The sequence below is a fragment of the Quercus lobata genome, chromosome 2, assembly GCF_001633185.2.
Source record: "Quercus lobata isolate SW786 chromosome 2, ValleyOak3.0 Primary Assembly, whole genome shotgun sequence".
In the NCBI taxonomy this organism is placed as follows: Eukaryota; Viridiplantae; Streptophyta; class Magnoliopsida; order Fagales; family Fagaceae; genus Quercus; species Quercus lobata.
This window is the reverse complement of record NC_044905.1, coordinates 11,668,017-11,687,256: the sequence shown is the minus strand read 5'-3', so window position 1 is coordinate 11,687,256 and position 19,240 is coordinate 11,668,017. Positions and strand designations below refer to the sequence as shown.

The 19,240-nt window shown below is 34.3% G+C and overlaps 2 protein-coding genes and 1 pseudogene across 4 annotated transcripts; 2 read left to right on the top strand and 1 right to left on the bottom strand.

Annotated features, from left to right (window-relative positions):
* Positions 1-431: 431 nt before the first annotated feature.
* Positions 432-7,339, top strand: LOC115974499 (BRISC and BRCA1-A complex member 2). Of its 3 annotated transcripts, XM_031094892.1 has the most exons (14): positions 438-647; positions 756-846; positions 926-1,118; positions 1,220-1,310; positions 2,267-2,314; positions 4,309-4,344; positions 4,474-4,572; positions 4,669-4,799; positions 4,885-4,933; positions 5,014-5,103; positions 5,190-5,243; positions 6,210-6,275; positions 6,857-6,954; positions 7,033-7,339. In XM_031094892.1, exons 1-14 carry the CDS (start codon positions 570-572, stop codon positions 7,097-7,099), a joined length of 1,191 nt encoding a protein of 396 aa, XP_030950752.1. In that variant the 5' UTR covers positions 438-569; the 3' UTR covers positions 7,100-7,339. The 3 variants fall into 3 exon arrangements, with proteins under 3 accessions (XP_030950754.1, XP_030950752.1, XP_030950753.1); XM_031094894.1 differs by lacking the exon at positions 7,033-7,339 and having other exon boundaries at positions 432-647; positions 6,196-6,275; positions 6,857-6,946; XM_031094893.1 differs by lacking the exon at positions 2,267-2,314 and having other exon boundaries at positions 441-647.
* A 1,505-nt stretch (positions 7,340-8,844) lies between these two features.
* LOC115974498 (tubulin beta chain) lies at positions 8,845-11,975 on the top strand. The gene is made up of 3 exons (XM_031094891.1): positions 8,845-9,380; positions 10,669-10,938; positions 11,029-11,975. The coding sequence occupies exons 1-3, from the start codon at positions 8,981-8,983 to the stop codon at positions 11,706-11,708; spliced, it is 1,350 nt and encodes a 449-aa protein (XP_030950751.1). The 5' UTR covers positions 8,845-8,980; the 3' UTR covers positions 11,709-11,975.
* Positions 11,976-12,817: 842 nt separating this feature from the next.
* Positions 12,818-12,924, bottom strand: LOC115978494 (annotated as a pseudogene).
* Positions 12,925-19,240: the final 6,316 nt, after the last annotated feature.

Genomic DNA, 19,240 nt, shown 5'->3' with positions numbered 1-19,240 from the left:
TTCAATTTTTTCTAAAAATTGATTTGATTTGATGAAATAAATTTAGTTGTAATTTCAATTATATTTTTATTAATGAAATAAGTTTAATTAAAAAAATGTATCAGTTGTAGAGAAAATTAATAAAAAGTAGAGATTTACGGGGTGGGGCGGGGCTTTAGGGGGCCCCAAATGGCGGGGATGAGATGAGAAAGTTTTTTCTATCATGCGAGGCAGGGCGGGACAAAGATAGGGCAAGACAAAACTATACAGGGTAGGGACGAAGACCCCATCCTTCGGCCATGTCCTGCCTCATTGCCATCCCTACCTATGGTTTGACCATTGAGCTACTAGTTAAAATAGAACTTTTAAAATCCAAATTCTAAAATATCAATGTGTAAAATTCAAAAACTCCCAAACATTAAAGCCTAAAATTCAAATAACTCAAACTTTATGGGTTTGCAATTTAGTAAAAATAAACAAATCTCAACGGCGGCGTTTCGCCATATATCCGATTTAACCGCTTATCGCTGCCGTGATCGATTGCCAAAAGGCACAAAACCCCTCTCTCTCTCTCTATACGAGCGACGACAATGGCTTCCGATGGAGTTCCTCCTATAATCGCTGCTCAGCTCAACTACCTTCTCTCTCACTTTCCCCTCAGTGTTAAGGTAACACTCTTCATCCTTCCCTTCCATTTTCTCGGAAACCAAACAGAGTTTAAAAAAAAAAAAAAAAAAAAAACCTAGATCATACAAATTCATTTTATTCCTTCGCAGATTGAACATTTGTGGTCCGGTAGCAAGTTCTCCACTGGAGTCATTGACCGCTTCACAATAGTCATTCCCTATTGCCTTGACTTCATAAAATGTCAGTGAGATCTGGTACTTCCAAGTACTTCACTATTTTCTTCTTCGTAACCTAAATTTAGATTTGGTTGAACTTGTAGGGGATTTTATATACAATTCAGAATCGCCAATTTCTGCGCCGGATGTTATATTTGGAGCCGAAGATGAAAATTTTCTTTCATTTCTGGCAAGGAATGATGGAGTTGAAGGTAATGCAAATTCGGCGAAGAATTGTTTATCTGATTGGAATGGCAAGGACCCTACGCGGCTTATGGTTCTTCTTCAACAGCTTAGGTCAGTGATTTCTGTGATTAGTGTTTTTAATTTTTTGAGAGTTCATGTGGTTTAGCTAGTTAGGTTGAAATTTGAAATGCAATTGTTTTTTGGTTTTTTAGGGATCAATATATGAACTATCAGAGAAAGCGTGTTGATGAAGTCGATGATGATAGGTTGAAATTTGAAGTTAGCACTATTGCGTTTAGGGAGGTAATGTACAGTTTTGATTTGAATGCTATAGATATGAGAAATAATGTTAATAGTTTTGATGGGAAATATACGATATGTATGAATAATCGATTCTAAATTTGTGATGAATGTTATGGGATTATCGCAGTTGTACTTCAGGGGCTGGAATTAGTGGTTTACTTCTACTTTTTTTAGTTGGTAATATTTTGAGTTCATTATTAAGGATCTATGCTTGTGTTTCTGACTTTGAGTAAGAAGCATAGGTGATCGCTTGCAATTGCATTTCCTATTTATGTTTTGAATTTGAAAACTTGAAGGCATCCTTTTCTGCCTTTTTCAAGGTATTATATGGAAGAAACAAGGTGGATATGGTGTAAATAAGCCATATTAGATTGGGAAATGAGAATGGGTGTTGAAGAGGAAAATGGTGAACAATGGCTTCATTTGTAACTTGACATATGATACGGCAGTGGTGTTGTGGTCAAGAATGGGGAAGGAGCCAAGGGTAATTATTTTTTCCTAATCGTGATGCTATAAATGTACAAGGAATCAGTTATTTATTGAACACATAAGCTAAAGTCTGGGTCATTAACAGGGTCTATTCTTCTCTCTCTTCATGCTCTCTGAGTGGATGTTCAAAAATATGAAAATGAAGAAATAGGATTGTTGGGAATCACGGACTGGTCATGTAGGCTTGGCATGTGACCTTCCTGCTTGCTACATGGAGTGTTTTTTTTTTTTTTTTTTGGTGGAGGGTGGTGGGGGTGTTGTGTGGAAATACTAAAAGGAAAAATAAAATAGAGTGGGTTTTTTGGTATAAGATGGGAGTGTGACACCAATCATGTGAATTGGACCTTGTCTATATTAGTGAACCATGCTGATGTTGCTTCTCTGTCCATAGAAAGCTGATAAAAGGTTTACTTATGAGCAATTTTTTTTAACATGTGGTCTGGAACTTATTTCTTTTTCTTTAATAGGATACTTTCTTACTATTCTGGCAGTGGATCCAACTATTTTTTAGCCATGTGAGGGTTCTTTATTAATCTCTTTGTTAATTGTGTTAAAGTAATTTGTAATTATCAAATTTCTGCTTCTTTTTTTTTTCTCCCCCATAATTTGGTTTTCAACAACATCAAAGCCATAGTCCCAAATGTTATGTGATTGGCTTATGGATTCTGAACAAACTAATTGGGATCGTTCAAATGTTATCTTCTCCGTCATTTTGTCCTATTCAAAAGCATACTCTCTCTTTTCATTTCTTCCACTTGAATGAAATCATTCTTCCTCACCAGTACATTAATCAATCTCTTTTGCACATGACCAAATTGTATCAAGTGACTCTCTTTCTTTTCATCAATGGTAGCTGCCCTTATATTTATCTTAGTCTAAACTATTAACATGTATTCTTTTCCATCAATTATCCTATCCAAAATCATCCTCTCACACCTCCTTTTTTTCCTACTACTTCTACTAGTGTTTTTTAGTTCTTCCCTAACTCTTTTCATTCTCAAGACTTACATCAAATCACTCTTCCTCATTGGTACTTTAATCACTCTCATTTGCACTTGACCAAACCATCTCAAGTGATTCTCCCTTATCTTTTCATCAATGGGAGTGACCCCATCTTTAATTGAAGTTATTCGTTTGTATCTTTCCTTGTATTTCCACTTGTCCATTTTAGCATTTTCATTTTAGCTGCACTCATTTTTTGAAAATGTTGTTTCTTAGTAGCTCATCATTTGATACCATATAGCATGTCTGGTCTTATAGTAGTCTTGTAAAACTTTTCCTTTAACTTAATAAATATTCTATGATCACACAATACTGAGGATGCCCTTCTCCATTTCATCCACAATGCTTGTATACTATGGTTCACATTATCTTCAATCTCAAGCTCTCCACATTCTTGTGAATTGTTAATCCAAAATATCAAAGGTATTTACTTTTTGGTATCCCTGTACATAGGGGTTTTTAGTAACAAGATAAATGAAGATGGAACTATAAAATTACACTCCATGTACTTTGTTTTAGACTTACTAAACCCAAAACTTCTAGAATCTAAAGTTTCCCTCTAGATTTACAAGTTGGCATTGACTTCATGTCTAGTTCATTCACTAAAGCTCTATTGCCAGCAAAAAGAAAAAACACCATGGGACTTTATCTTGAATCGATCTAGTAAGTTCATCATAACCAATTCAAATCAATATAGACTTTAAAGCTGAACACAAACCTATCATTAATGCCACACATATTCTCATACATATCATTAATCAACTTGATATACTTTAGCTTAATATATTTTGGAGGAACTCCTTTTTTTCCTAAAACCTACTACATAACCTCCCTAGGTACTCTAGCATATGCTTTTCTTTTTTATATCAATTAAAACATCTTTATAGGCTTCTTCCATGTTTTGCTATTAAATGTCTAAGTAAGAAATTGCTTCCATGGTAGACTATCCTGGCATAAAACCAAATTTAGTATTTGATATTGTTGTTCCATGTAATGACCCAAGAAAAAGAGCTAGCCATATCTGTGCTATACCTCAAAAGGACTTGTCTAGTCACAATTGAGGCGCCTCATAGTTGTAAATAAAACCCAGATCTACCTGGGATATGCTCGATGTGGGACACGACACACACCCACACAACACACACTCATTCAATATCCAATCAATCTGGGGTGTCACAGATTCATAAGTTTAATTTCACAATAATTTGGACAGTTTTGAATATCCCTGATAATTTGATTTCTTTTGTTTTATTTTTATGGTTTCTAATGATGTTATTTTTTGTTTGTGTGATTAGCATTTCTATATTTGTGTGTTCCCATTCCATTTTATCGACTTCAATGGCACAAAATTTAAAAGTTTGATGGGCTCGGTTAAGTTCTTCTATATGTGCTGTCTTCATTTAGTCACCAATTTTTACTGTTTAAACCCCATTGTTCTATAGATTATGTCTTGAATGGAAAATTCAGCACTTGGAATTTTGCCTTAACGCCCATTACTATCCTACAGGGAATTGAAATGCATTTGAGTTCTGGTGCTGAAAAGGTATCAATTTTAAAGAACATGTTCACATTTTTTCTAATTTAGTCTATGAGCTGATCCATGGTGATTTTAAATACTTCTTATAGCTTTTTATTATATTTGTGGTTTTTATGCCTTTGACTTTTAGCGTAGCCAGAGGAGGTGAAGTTTGCAGTGCCTCTTACAGAAATGAACATTGATAAGATGGTGCACGGGTGCCCTTGGAGACATTCACCAAAGATATACTTGCAGGTTTTATTTTTCTTTCATTTTATCCTTATCTTTTTCTTGGCTCTTAATGTTTTTCTTTAGCATCTTGAACTTTTGTCTTCTTTTTGATTGATGAAGGTTATCTACCCTGTTGGGAGAAAATATGTATCTGCTTCTTCAGCACCTCGTCTGAAATTACTATCTACCTCTGACTTGAAGTCTATCTTTTCTATTGAAGATTTCAAACTTCCTCCATGGTTGGATGGAATGTATGTTATCATATCATTCTGCCTTCATACAAGGATGTGTGTCAACATATCATCATGTTCATAGTTTTTTTTTTCTCCTCCATAGGTGCATGGCAGAATATCTTCCCCATCTGGAAGAATCTCTTGAGAAACAGGTCAGCTGCATAGTCTTCATCTAGTGAGATAGTTTGCACTTAAAGCATGAATTCATCATATAGTTGTTTTTTTGTTGAAGATCTTGGAGGCAGTTTCACTTATTGATGTTAGAAGGCGCTTTATTGAGTCATTAGCCCCTCTGTTCGGAAGGCCGTTAGAAGCTGATCCGGTATGCATACCAGGCGTTATAATGTTTTGCAAAATTGTTTGAACCATTAAGACTTATTAGTTGGTTATCATTACTTTTCTTGACAGATCTTTTGCAGAAAGGCAACATTTCTTGCTGGCTCTGGGGCATTTACATTCCTGGTATAATATGATTTCCTCATTTTATGCTTATATTATCCCATTAAGCCTTGAGGCCACACTGCGTGGCAAGGAGTTGATAAATGAATTATTCAAATTTTTTACCATAATAATTGCAAACTTCATGACTAATGCAATAGGTTGTGTGTAGTTTCATACACTAGATCTTCAGTTGAAATAAGGTCAAGTTCTGCAAAGCAAGTTGACCACACATTTAGCCTAGGGGAAAATGCAGATAGACAAAGATTAAGTTACAGAACATGTTTAGCATTACCTTGTAGAAAATTATTGGATGGTCTTCTTCATTTGCCTGTGTTGTATCTGCCTTGTTTCTAGTCATTTTTTGGCCATCCGTTTTACCAAAAAAGAAAGGTACTCTATATGCACTTAGCAACTAGTTGTTTTCCTAATTTTCTGTAGTTATTGCAATGGACTTTCAGTAAATTTCAATCCATTTATATTTTTGAGATTTTGAGTCTGTACTGTTGTATACTCAACAATTGTTGACATTTTGGAAATATTTTTTTAATGGCTTATGAATTGTATTTAAACCGTCTTTCCTGTCATTCTTCATAGATATGTGAGAAGCCTGTGGCTATTGTTGGACTATGGCACTATCATCTGTATGAGGGCACTAGGCAGACAAATATTTTTTGCAAATTCAGTGGTGTTAAACCTATTTTCTAACACAGTGAAAGGATTCATATCAGTTAAATGAATGATAGTAATTTTAGATTCCTCTATGACTAGGGTATCATCTTATTTAAGCATAAATTGGATTGTGCCAGAAAACATCTAGTCATGTAGCAAACTCTTGTATTGGTATACAATTCTTTATTTTCTACTGTGGGTATTTTTATTTTCAAAGGGTTTTGGTATGAAACTTGTTTTATTTTGTGATGATTGATTCTATAGATTAATTTTTGTTATTTGCACGTGAACAAACTCCTCAAAGTCCTGTTACTGTAGGTTCACTTCAGCATTTCAACTCAGTTTCCAAAGCAGCAACCAGGTTTGATGCTTCAAAGTTCTCAGGTATAAGTTTTTCCCCTAATACAGCCATACATTTTAATGTAGCTATAAGAATGTGCACAGCCATACATCTTATCCAATTACATTGCCTGTTAATGGAATTGTTAAACCCCAAGTGCTGAATTATGCCACTTGTATGATTTCATAAACATTTGAATGGTATATGGTTTGGTGGTATCTTCATTAGCCCTACCGGCTTCTTTTTTGTTCATAGCAATAGGTAATTCCTATTTGCAACATATGTGCTAATGAGCTCTATCCCAAATGACACGTTCTCCCCTTCGTAGAAGCCACAGTTGTAAAATTTAATACAGGGAGAAGTGTCTGACTTTTAAATCATGCACTTTCACATTTTGATTCTGTTGTTTTTCCATTTAGATCACTGTGCAAATAATATCAATAAGCTATTGAGTTTATCCAAAACAAAAGATCGATAAACTTTATAAGGAACCACTGGGCCTTTAAAGCTTAAAGAATGTATTAGGCCAATGTGTATCTGTATTGTTAGAGAAGGCTTTTCATCGGTGACCAATTAATGGTCTTCAAATCATCTCACTGATTAGCTTATGTCAATGTAATTGTAGCATATGAACTCCCACGGTGTACCAGCCAAGTCACCTCTTATTACTGAGTATCCATGGAGTCCAAGATGGGAAACATCAGTAATGGCTGAGAAAATCTTGTGAGTTATTTCAATTACTTTTGGTTCTAGCATTTGCTTTTCCATGCATAATTTTGCTGACATGAATAATTTTTTTAGTGAGTTTTTGGTGGATGAGGCTTTGAACTTCAAGAGGTACTGCAACGAGGCTCAACTACAACACTAGTGTGTAGTTACTGTTCTTTAAGCTCACTATCACTCTATTTGTGTAAAGTTTCTCCGTTGATATTCTTGTTTAATATGATCATATATTAAAGCTGTTGATGCTTATGTATAAGTTACTTCCAGTGCATGATGACCTGATTGTTTCTTTAGCTTGTTGAGGACCAAATTTAACGTGCCTTGCGTACAATGGAATGCCTATCAAAGTGAATGTCAGTGATGGAATCTAGAATAAGAATCTAAATTTCAGAGTTTTCTTGTGATTACTCTGATCTGTCTGATGCTATGAACCAATAGAAAATGCTGATATAAAAGAAAACCCAATCTTCATTGCTGGAACTAAATAATGAACCCTTCTGGCAATTGGTTGTTGAGATTCCTTGATAAGTGAGTTCTTAATTCTCACATGGTTCTTGCAAAGCATTGGGTTTTCAAGCAGCAAATGGAGATTAATAATTTCTTGAAACATAAATTCATTGCGTAAAACAGTGAAGCTTTTTAGGCTAACTGAAAACAGAACTGCCCAGTACTGATTGTATCTGCAATAAGTAAATTTTGGATTTCAATGGGATTCTAGCTTATCTGCAAGCTGGTCTTTCTAGCAGTTACTACTTGCAATTGCGAGCTTGCGCGAAGGAACGGGCAATCATGTTTTGCAATGCCAATAATTGAGATCCAGCAATTGTTCAAGAATACATTTAAAACAAACAAACAAACACAGGCAGGAGATCCACATGTAGTGTTTTTATTATTTTTATTTTTCCCCTCTTTATTAATATATGTAGATAAAATAATCAACCTTTGGAAATAAATTTAAAACAGTAAAAAAAAAAAAAAAAAAAAATGGTAGGTGTTTACATTGTTGTCAATACGCTCTTGTGTTCGATTGACGTCTTAATTCACAATCAATAGTTTCAATACCTCGAAAGTCTCAAACCATCTCGATCAATACTATTCGCATTGCTGGTTTCAAACTGTTTCAGTCGGCTTTTGAATACTATTAGTTGCGATAGCTATGTCATGTGAAACAAAATTAATTGAATGAAATTGCTAATTTTGTAAACTCTAAGAAAACTAATTTTAAGTTATCACTTGGTGGATTGAAAGTACAGACTGAGTTGAAATTCTATCCTTGAATACATCACAATTTTCATACCAATAAGAAAACTAAGACGTTTACCCTTGAGTATTGACATTTTGGGTAATGTCTAATTTTTGATGAATCGTGATTTTGTGTGATTACCCTTCAATCATATTCAGTTTACACAAATTGCTCTCAGACTAATTGAAATAAAGAGTAATTCTAGAACAACATAACCGAACTAGAAGTATTATATTCACAAAATTTTTACAATATTTTCATCAATAAATATTAAATTATTAATAACAACTCATATTTTAAAATTTGTTGTAAAAATGTGATCTGCATTCCATTTACCTAACCGAACCGCAAGCAATATCCGATTCAGTAGCAGTAACAAAAAAGTGACGCACCGAATTCAACGGAAGAACAGGTTAAAAACGGTGGGACCCAGTCTTTTAACGTGCGCGCGAGACCCAAAACAAGCAAAGAAAAAAAAGAGAGAGTTAGTTGGGAAGTTCGTACACTGTGGCCGTCACTCACAGTCACACACCCACACACAAAACCCATACAACCAATTTCAGAGAAGTTTTAACCCACTTCAAAAAAATAAAATAAATATAAATATCCCGCTCTCTCTCTCTCTCTCTCTCAAATTATTACCATCCTAACCTCCGAATATATCTGTCTCTTTCTTTCTTCTTCAATATTAATACACACCACACCCACTCTCTTTCTCTCATAGCCTCATCCTCCACTCAATTTTCAACTACCAAACCCTAAATTTTCTTCTTTTTCCCAACAATGAGAGAGATCCTTCACATTCAAGGAGGCCAATGCGGCAACCAAATCGGCTCCAAGTTCTGGGAGGTTATCTGCGACGAGCACGGCATCGATCCCACGGGTCGGTACAAGGGAGACGGGTCGTCGGATCTTCAACTGGAGCGAATCAATGTGTACTACAACGAGGCCTCCGGCGGTCGCTACGTGCCCCGGGCGGTTCTCATGGATCTCGAACCCGGAACCATGGACAGCATCAGATCCGGCCCGTTTGGACAGATCTTCCGCCCCGATAACTTCGTTTTCGGACAGTCCGGCGCCGGAAACAACTGGGCCAAAGGTCATTACACTGAGGGAGCTGAGTTGATCGACTCCGTTCTCGACGTTGTTCGTAAAGAGGCCGAGAACTGTGATTGCTTGCAAGGTTTTCATTCTCTCTCTCTCTCATTTCGCTTCGCTTCAATTTTCACATATATACATAGAAATTTGTAGATCGTCTAATAAGTAATTACTGCATCTGATATTACTAGAAATGGTAATGAAGGATGAGAGTGATATTGCTTTGTCCTTTTTTGTTTTCTCACTTGTTTTTTATTCTTCAATGTGCTTGCTATATGAATTCATATACATATGTGTGTGTTCTTGAAATTAAGAAGAAGAAAAAAAAAAGGCTCACAGTGGATCTGATAGTCAATGCTTTATTGTTTAGCATTATTGTGGTAACTGTTCGATTTGCTTAGTTTTGTACTAATTTATGATTGATGACGATGATGAGGCTTAGTTGTTAGGGGGCCTGCTTTTTTGTCTGGCGTGGAGAACATGACTTTTTGGTGGTTTGTATAATCCAATAGGAAGATCTATTAATATTTTTTTTTTTTTTGATTATTATCAATGATTGTGATGGCCTAATTAGATTTTTTATGCTGGCCGACATTGCTTAATTAGCAAAAAAAATAATTTACAGAAGCAGTAAATTTTATGGCACTCATTCGATTAGCCTCGTGGGTCCTTGTTTACAATGAAAAGGAGGAATCACATAATTAGGATTATGGGATATTAGCAATGTTAAAAGGAACATAAAGTGAAATTATAACATCTGCTTTATTTACTGGGATGCACATACAGTCATACACCCACCTTTATTGATGAAATGAATTAAAGTGCATCTGGATCTACATTTGAGTTAGTACATAGAAAAAGGATTTTGAGATGACAAAAGTGATAATTGTGTTTGATTGTTACTGTTTTGAACATTAACGATTCATAATTAGTGATAATTTTGTCTCTTGTTGGCAAATAATGGCCTCTTAAAATTGTGTATTTTACAAGACACTCTTATATGTAGTGAACATCTTTCAATCAAGATGACACTGTGCATTATACCTTTTGAGTATACTGTTTGATGATAGCAACAACCTATAATATTTTCTGTAAATATACGAAGCATGACAACTTCAAGCTTTAGACCCGAAGATGTAATTGTAGCAAATTTGAGTTGTAACCTTGGATAGGTTTTATTTTTCTTGTATCCATAACCTTAAGGGGTAGCATTTGGTTGGTGATCACGCTCATGAAGCAGAGGTCACTAGTTTAAATCTCTTTCCCTGCTTAAGAAAAAAGACAAGTTCATTGGCTGGTAAATGGTGTTAATATTAGTTGCTGTATACTAAATTTGCTGGTTAAACTTAAACTGTTGTTTTTATTTTGGCCAGGTTTCCAGGTTTGTCACTCACTTGGAGGAGGTACAGGGTCTGGCATGGGAACCCTCCTGATATCAAAGATTAGAGAAGAGTACCCAGATAGGATGATGCTTACATTTTCCGTTTTCCCATCTCCAAAGGTCTCTGACACTGTTGTGGAGCCATACAATGCCACCCTCTCAGTTCACCAGTTGGTGGAGAACGCCGATGAGTGCATGGTTCTTGATAATGAAGCACTTTATGACATTTGCTTCAGGACACTAAAGCTCAGCACTCCAAGCTGTAAGTATCAAATTGATTTTTGGATTCAATGTCAATATTAAGCACTACCACAGTATTTAAGCTTTCCTTTTTGTACCTCTGGTTTTGTAGTTGGTGACCTTAACCATTTGATCTCTGCAACTATGAGTGGGGTAACATGTTGTCTGAGGTTCCCTGGCCAGCTGAACTCCGACCTTCGGAAGCTTGCTGTTAATCTGATCCCCTTCCCACGTCTTCACTTTTTCATGGTGGGTTTTGCACCACTCACCTCTCGTGGGTCCCAGCAGTACATCTCCCTCACTGTCCCAGAGCTGACTCAACAAATGTGGGATTCCAAGAACATGATGTGTGCTGCTGACCCCCGTCATGGCCGCTACCTGACAGCCTCAGCAATGTTCAGGGGAAAGATGAGCACCAAAGAGGTCGATGAACAGATGATCAATGTGCAGAACAAGAATTCATCATACTTTGTGGAGTGGATTCCTAATAACGTGAAGTCAAGTGTGTGTGATATTCCACCAATGGGTCTGAAAATGGCATCCACTTTTATTGGTAACTCCACATCAATCCAGGAGATGTTCAGAAGGGTGAGTGAGCAATTCACTGCTATGTTCCGCCGCAAGGCTTTCTTGCATTGGTATACAGGTGAAGGGATGGACGAGATGGAGTTCACAGAGGCTGAGAGCAACATGAATGATTTGGTGGCTGAGTACCAGCAGTACCAGGATGCAACAGCTGATGATGAGGGTGAGTATGAGGAGGAAGGGTTAGAAGAAAATTATGAGGACTAATAAGTGAAACAACTGTGGCAAGTACCTTATAAGCAGAATGAATTTTGATGTGATCAGCTCCCTCTTTACCCGCTGATCTACTACTGGTGTGGCTATCAATGTTTCTCCTTTTTGTTAATTGTTTTGTTTCTCTATCCATGTTCACCCTTTGTCATTACTCAATTGTTTGATTTCGTATTGTATGATGATATATTGATATTGTTGGTTGGTTTTTTCAAGTGTATCAATAAAAATTGTCATATTGCCAAACTCCATTTATAGTGGCCAGTTCGTGATTATTTGTTATCCTTAGAAATGCACTCCATAGTCTCAAGTTTGAGGTGAACCAGAAACAAAATGGAAGTAGTATAGTTCATAAAAACATTTTGTAGTCGGTACTCAGTAGGTGCCTGTAGCTTTGCCATTGTCCAGACATAAGATTGAAAAATTATGAATTTCAATTTTTTTTTTTTTGATATACTGGATGCTAGGAAGTGTCTACTTTAATCAACATGTTAAACTGTCATTGCTTAACCATATGTGCATGAGCATAGATAGGGATGACGTGGGGTTAAACTATGAGTATTATACACTTGGGCTAAACAAGATCAAAGCGGTTCTAAATGTTGGGCAGGCTGGGCAACCACTCCAAGAGAAAAGGACATTTGATCAGGCTGGGCAACAATATTGTCAGTGAATACAACAAGGCAGCCTTCTACACCACACACCTGTAGGATATATTGTTGAGGGGTTGCTGTATAAACCTGTTTCATAAGATGATTTTTGAATTTTCACGCCAACCGGCCAACCCTTTTATAAGTCTTAAGACTCTAAGGGAAGGCCCAGAATAGCATCAAAGCCCATATACGTTTTAGCCTGGCAAGGATTTGAATTCTTGACCACAAACATCTGGCGTTGAACGGTCTTAATTTGGGTTTACAGCTGAAAATGGACAAAGCAACTAAAAAGAAGACTCAAAAAACAAACTAGTATCATTTTAAGTGCTTGAGCCGATGGATGCACCTATGGCCTATGTAGCCAATTGCAAATCAATGAAACTATAAACAACACCGGCAGCTACCTTAAAATTTGCTAGGAAAAAAAATGGTAAGCAATTGAGTTATAAAATGGGTTTCAGACATCCAAGGAAGGATTGAGCAGCACAAGCTCTCAAGCCAGGCAAAGGCGAAAGCTCTTAGATGGACATTGCGAATGTTTTGAGACACTCAAACAAGCCTTTGGATTTGTCATAATCAGCATCAATATTGCAAATGCACCTAATGTTGTATTTATCCTTTATTTTTACGTGGCCTAACAGTCGTTTTAAATGAGAATGTGGGCTTCTATTATCTCTCTTTGTTTTTTGGCCCATAATAGGATGGACCAATATTATGAACAAGAGGAAGCCTCTACTTTCACCCTTTATAAAGTAGCAATTGGCTCGTTGAATTGTTATATCTCAATCTCTCTTCATCGAGTGTTAGGACTCAGGATAGATAGTAGTTCTCCTCTCACACAAGCGAGCACTTTTCTCTTGCGTAGCCACCATTGTTTGACAAATCAAGGGTTCTTTTTTAAGATTTCTATGAGGGCACATCATCAATCTGATTTCTTCACAATAACATCCTACATGTGATTTCAGAAAGTGTATTTGATTAAATTTTTTGAGTAAATCATAGCTTTCTTGTATATTATTAGCATAAGATTTACATGTTGCACGTTTGGCATTAGAAAAGTCTGAATGACAAATTATTAGTAGTGTGATGGGAAGAAAGAAAACCATGTGATAGACTACGAGACAATATGACAAACCACTGTTCACCAGATAGACCCTCCAAAGACAATTATGACAAATCATTGTTCACCAGCATGTGTGAATAGCTTCCAGACAGATTTAGACAAAAAGTCACTCCTTGTGATAGACTATGAGACAATATCCTGACTGATTCCCATTCTACAAGTGTCTACCGACAGATTAACTTGAGTTAACTTTACTTACTCAAGTTACTTTTGAAGACAAACCATGATTTATTTCATCTATAAAAGGATAGATGTAGAAGACGAAAGAGAGGTCAAGAATTTAGGTCTATTTCTATCAATACTTTCATTATCTGATGATTCAATAATATCTAATACTATTATATTTTTTTCTATATCACTATTTATATTTCTTCTTTCTAATGGTGAATTTAAAGTTTATATCTTTTTAGTTAATTTGTTAAATTATTATCTTGTGTCTGTCATAGATCTTTCAATTGATTTTAGTTTCTTGTCAATTTCTTTCTTTAGTCTATCATTTTTTTTTGGACTATTATGTCTCTATTTTTTATTGACTAAGTCTATTAGATTGTCTTTTTCAATTTCTTTCATTATTATACATTTTTCTCTTTTTATATCTATCATGTTTAACTTCTTCCGTATTGCTTCCATAGAACTACTATTATCTTGTCTTTCTGTCTCTTTTCTTACTATTCATTTCTTTATTATACATTTTTCTCTTTCTATATCTTTTATATCATTTTTTTTTCCTGTACTATGTGCATAGAACTAGGGGCTAGGGAGTTTAAAACCATTAAAAACACTTTCATATTTTATAATCGGAAAGAAGACCTCGGGCATCCAAGGAAGGAAGCATTTGGATTTGTCAGCAGTGAACATTATGTAACAAACTAAGTACCATAGACAGTCAAAACCAAAGATAGTCTAGCGAATTTAGCTTCAGAACTCACGGCAGAATATATGTTTTAGCTATTTAGAATAAAAATTCCAAAAACCGAAGAGTTTGGATGCTACTTTAAATGGGCTTAGAAAAATTGTTTTAAGACTTTAAAAAATACTAGTAGTAATCATTTGAAACTTAAGTTCTTTAGGACTTGACCTTGGCCCAACGTATCTAGTAGTGGGCAAGGTTTCTGCAAACGCTGTATTTAATAAGACTTAAGTTATAATTACACAACGACTGGGTTTTACCGAATACCCGTGAGTGAAATGGGCCAGATTGGCCCATGTGTTAAGGTTGACCGTAGATTGAGAACCAATTTTCCAGAAACATTTTTTTAAATCCAGGATTGTAATCTCTACGATTTAGATGATTTTTTATTTTGTGAGTCAATCAAAGATAAATTAATTAACGTTGGAAAAAAAAAGTGAACAAATATCTTAAAACTACTCAAAAAATAATAGTATTTTTTTTTAACTTTTTAAAAATGATCTATTATCCATTAACTTTTCAAGAACGATTTTTTTTTTTTCTTTTTTATAAGACATAAATTTTATTAATTCAAACCAGAAGAAATCATATCCAAACGCCAATTATGATCAGGAGTTTACAGATGCCTATAAACAGCGATGTAGAATTAAACAATGAAAATTGGAAAGTAACCAAAATCAACAACAAAAGAGAGGAGAGAAAGTAGAGTCTATAATATAACGGCAATTTGAGATTTAGTATCATGAAAAGCCCAAAATAAGTTCATTAGAAAACATCTTCAAGTTTTAAAACGCTGCACAACTTGTGAGAGAAATCAGAAAAATCTACGAACCCAAAATTAAGGTGAACAATTACAATTTCTTCAAAAATTGATTTATTTTCAATAAAATTAAAGGGAATGAAGAAATCAAAGAAAAATAAATATGAGATGGAAAATAAATCAAAGGGACAGCATCAGAGTCATGGAAGTATAAGATTGGAACATCGCTCACATTAAAAAAATGTAGAGCTTCTCGAAATCCAACATAAAAATTCCTCATCCTTTGCAAACCCTTGATTGTAACAATCACAGAGAGAGTGAAACCCTAATATAATAGTATTTGACCATGGAACCAGGTTGAATTGTGTTTGTGTCTTAGGTGGAACTGGCAGCTGCAGACTGCAGTGATGGTATCTTATGCTTCTATGAGTTTATATACAAAACAAAAGGGACAGCGTACTAGGGTTTTGAGTGTTTGGGAATTGGGACTACCTAGTACCATGGTTAACATAAAGTTCAAGGGTTGGGTTAAATCTCGAACTGACTTTAACTAAACAAAGGGGTTAAGGTTTGGTTAAATCACGAACTCATTTGGATCTTCGGTCAAGGTTTGATGTACCTGGAGATTTGTCATTTTGATGCTTACGTGCTATCAAAGTGGTTGGCTAACACGAACCAATCAGAGCATCTAGAATTCTAGGCTTAAACTTAAATGCATGGTGTGACACGTACGCACCTTCGATGATTTGTGGGAGTGTGCATTTATGCCAACTTTTTGGCACCTTGAATGGTATTCGGACTCGTGACGCCGAGGGCAGAAAGGTAAAAGAGGAAGATATTGTTATTTTTGGTCCACTATTTTAACGAAAACGAAAATTGATTTTTTTTTGGAAATGGTTTTACATGAATTTTTTTTTGAAGGGAAATTCAATAAAATTTCATTAAAGATAAAACAGAGTGCATGAGGTAATTGGTGATCTAAAATGATTAAACATTTTTTTTAATTTGATTTTTTTGACGGATGAATGAGGTTTTATTGTTACATGATTATAACAATTGTAAATAAATATGACAAAATTGGATTCGGTGTAAAATTGGGTATAGTTAAGAGATTTTTAAATTTAGAGCATTCTCATCAACAATTGCAAAAATTTTAGCATTTATAATTTGAAAACACTATTTTTTCAATTTTAACACTTCATTTTACAATATACCAAACATCGAAACTTCTATTTTTTTTACAACTTTATTTAAATATTATTTCTTTATAATTTTTTATTCCTTTTTTGTTTTTATTTTTTTCATCCTCTCTCTCTAGTCTCACTATCTCTCTCTCTCCCTCTCGATCTCACTGTCTCTCCCTCTCTCCCTCTTGATGACCCACGCCGATGAGATTGATCAAGTTGACGATCCACGCCAGTCAACTTGACGATCTATGTCGGTCACGTCGATGATCCACAAACGCAGATCCACAAACCCAAACCCATAAAATCGACGGAACACGTTAGACCATGACCCAAAACGCCAAATTCATAACCCACACAATCATTGCCGAATCTAACATCAAATCACAAACTTAAAAAAAAAAAGAAAAAAAAAAAAGAAACCATTGTGATAGAGATTAGCTTGGCTTGATGCTCTGGCCAGGGTTTCGTCAGAGAGGGAGGCAGAGACGTTGAGCAGAGGGAGAGAGAGACAGCAGAGAAATGGGAGCAAGAATGAGAGATGGAAGAAACATAAATGAGAAAGAAATAATAAGAAGAAAAGAAAGTGGGCCCCACTTGAATAAAAAAATAATATAAGTTTTTATAATTGGTGAACAGTGCGGTCTCAAATATGAGATTGCACTATTCATCAATGTCAAATATTATGGTATTTAAAACACTGATGGAGGTGGTTTTTTAGAGTTTAGTGTGTCAAATGTCAAATATTTGGCATTTGACACATTTGATGAGAATGCTCTCAAAAAAATAACATGTTAAAATGACAGCTTGAGTTGAATTGGCCTACAAATCACACAGTCGACCCAAATTTATAACTCCAATTTCTTTAACTTTTTGTTTGAATGTAATATATAATCTACTTATAAAACAACTATGATTATCAGTTTTTAAACTTTTATTTTTTATTAATCCATTCATTATACACTAGAGTTATAGAATTACAATTTTTATATCATACGAATGAGAATAGGAATTAGTATTTTTTTTTTATGAGATAAGAATTAGTATTTTTTTTATGAGATAAGAATTAGTATTTTAAGAAATAGTAAGATTTTTTTTTTTTTTTTTGAGGAATGAAATAGTAAGAGTTAGAATGGAATAACTAATCATATGGGTAATCAATATACAACAATTTTGGGGGGGAAAACATTAAAAAATAAATAAATTAGAAGTACTTTTTATAGGGAGAGACTTAATTGCATAAGAATTGAATAGTTGTCCTTGAGAGTGAAGAGTATTTCTAATCTATTATAATAATAAAAAATTGAAATTGAGAATTAATCTTGACCTTCCGTTTAAAACAAAATGTTTAAATAAGCATCCTGTCTTGTTTATCATATCAAATTAATAAACATATATTGCAATAAAGAAAAAAAAATGTAATCATTTACCTTATAAAGATGCTTATGTTCTCTTCAATCTTCACATATATCCTTAACTATATGTAGATGCTACTTGTTCATAGAAACCCTGTAATAAGTCGAAATTTAGTAAGGATTCAAAATCAAATAATATATTTTACCTACCGCATAGAGTGTGGTAGAAAGAATGATTTTCAGATCTAGAAATAGAGCTGCATAATTTCCATTATTTTATTCAATTCTCTTAACAATTTTAGAAAATTTTAAATAAAACTCTAAATAGGACATAAAATGCATGACCAAAAAAAAAAAAAACCTGCCTTTGTTTTTTTTTCCTCACCTTTTAATCTTCCATTTTAGTTTTTAGCACACAATCAATCAGAGATCCATGAACTTGCTTTCGAGTTGGAGATAATTGATTTATAGGATTAAAATTATAATGGGCTTATATATATATATATATATATTGTAAATTACAGATTAGAATCTAAATAGGAATTGCAATTTTAATAAAAATCACAAGATTTTAATTCCTACAAATCTTGCTAGATTTTCACATAATAAAAAACAAAAATGCAAAATATATGTGGGGGAAAAAAAGGATAGAGATTACCTTGTTTTCAAAATTCCAAAGCTTTGGGTTCAACTTTTACATATTTAATTTAGAGAGTTTAAAGAAAAGAAGGTTTCAAAGAAAACCTTTGAGCCACCCAACAATGATTCATGAAGGGGAGAATATCCTTTGTGGGTTTTTGTTAATTTAGCTGGTAAAGTTTCTGATAGTTGAATAAGAGATTTGGGGTTCAATTCTTGCTTACACTAAAAACCGATTGGTGTTTTGGTTTAATGATAAAGAGCTATCATCAGGAGCGGATAGTATAGATTGATACCTTCTAAAAAAAAAAAAAGAGCTTTTAATAGATACAACATCCATTAGATGTAAAGACAAGTGGCTGAGTTCATCTATGCTTTCATAACAGATATATTTTATATTATCTCTTTGTTAAAATCATATTTATCTCTTTTAGTCAAATTTTATACGGTAGAAATCAAAAAATTAAAAAAAAAAAATTAAGAAGAAGAAAAGTTGATATTAAATTATTAAGTTTTTTTGTCTATCAAACTTTATCCAAAATGAAAACTTGATAAGAACAAATAAACGGTTGATTTTGTCTTAAAAATTGCCGTAATTTGCTTTTGATTTTATCTATAAAAAGCTGCTATAATTTGGTGTAGTTACTTGATGTAATTATAGCTTCTACAAGATTGTTGTAATTTTTATTTTATTTTATACAAGATTGCTGCAATTTGGTGTAGCTATGTAACGTAACCATGCCTTCTAAACCTCATTTTTATTACATAGTATAGTAAGTATATGATATTTATATTTTTTTTGGGGAGATTTTTGGAATTTTATCAAGCGGCAAATTTAGAGTCTATGAAGCCCAGCCCAAGAAAACCCTTGTATGGTTTTGAAAAAACTGATTGATAATCGGGCC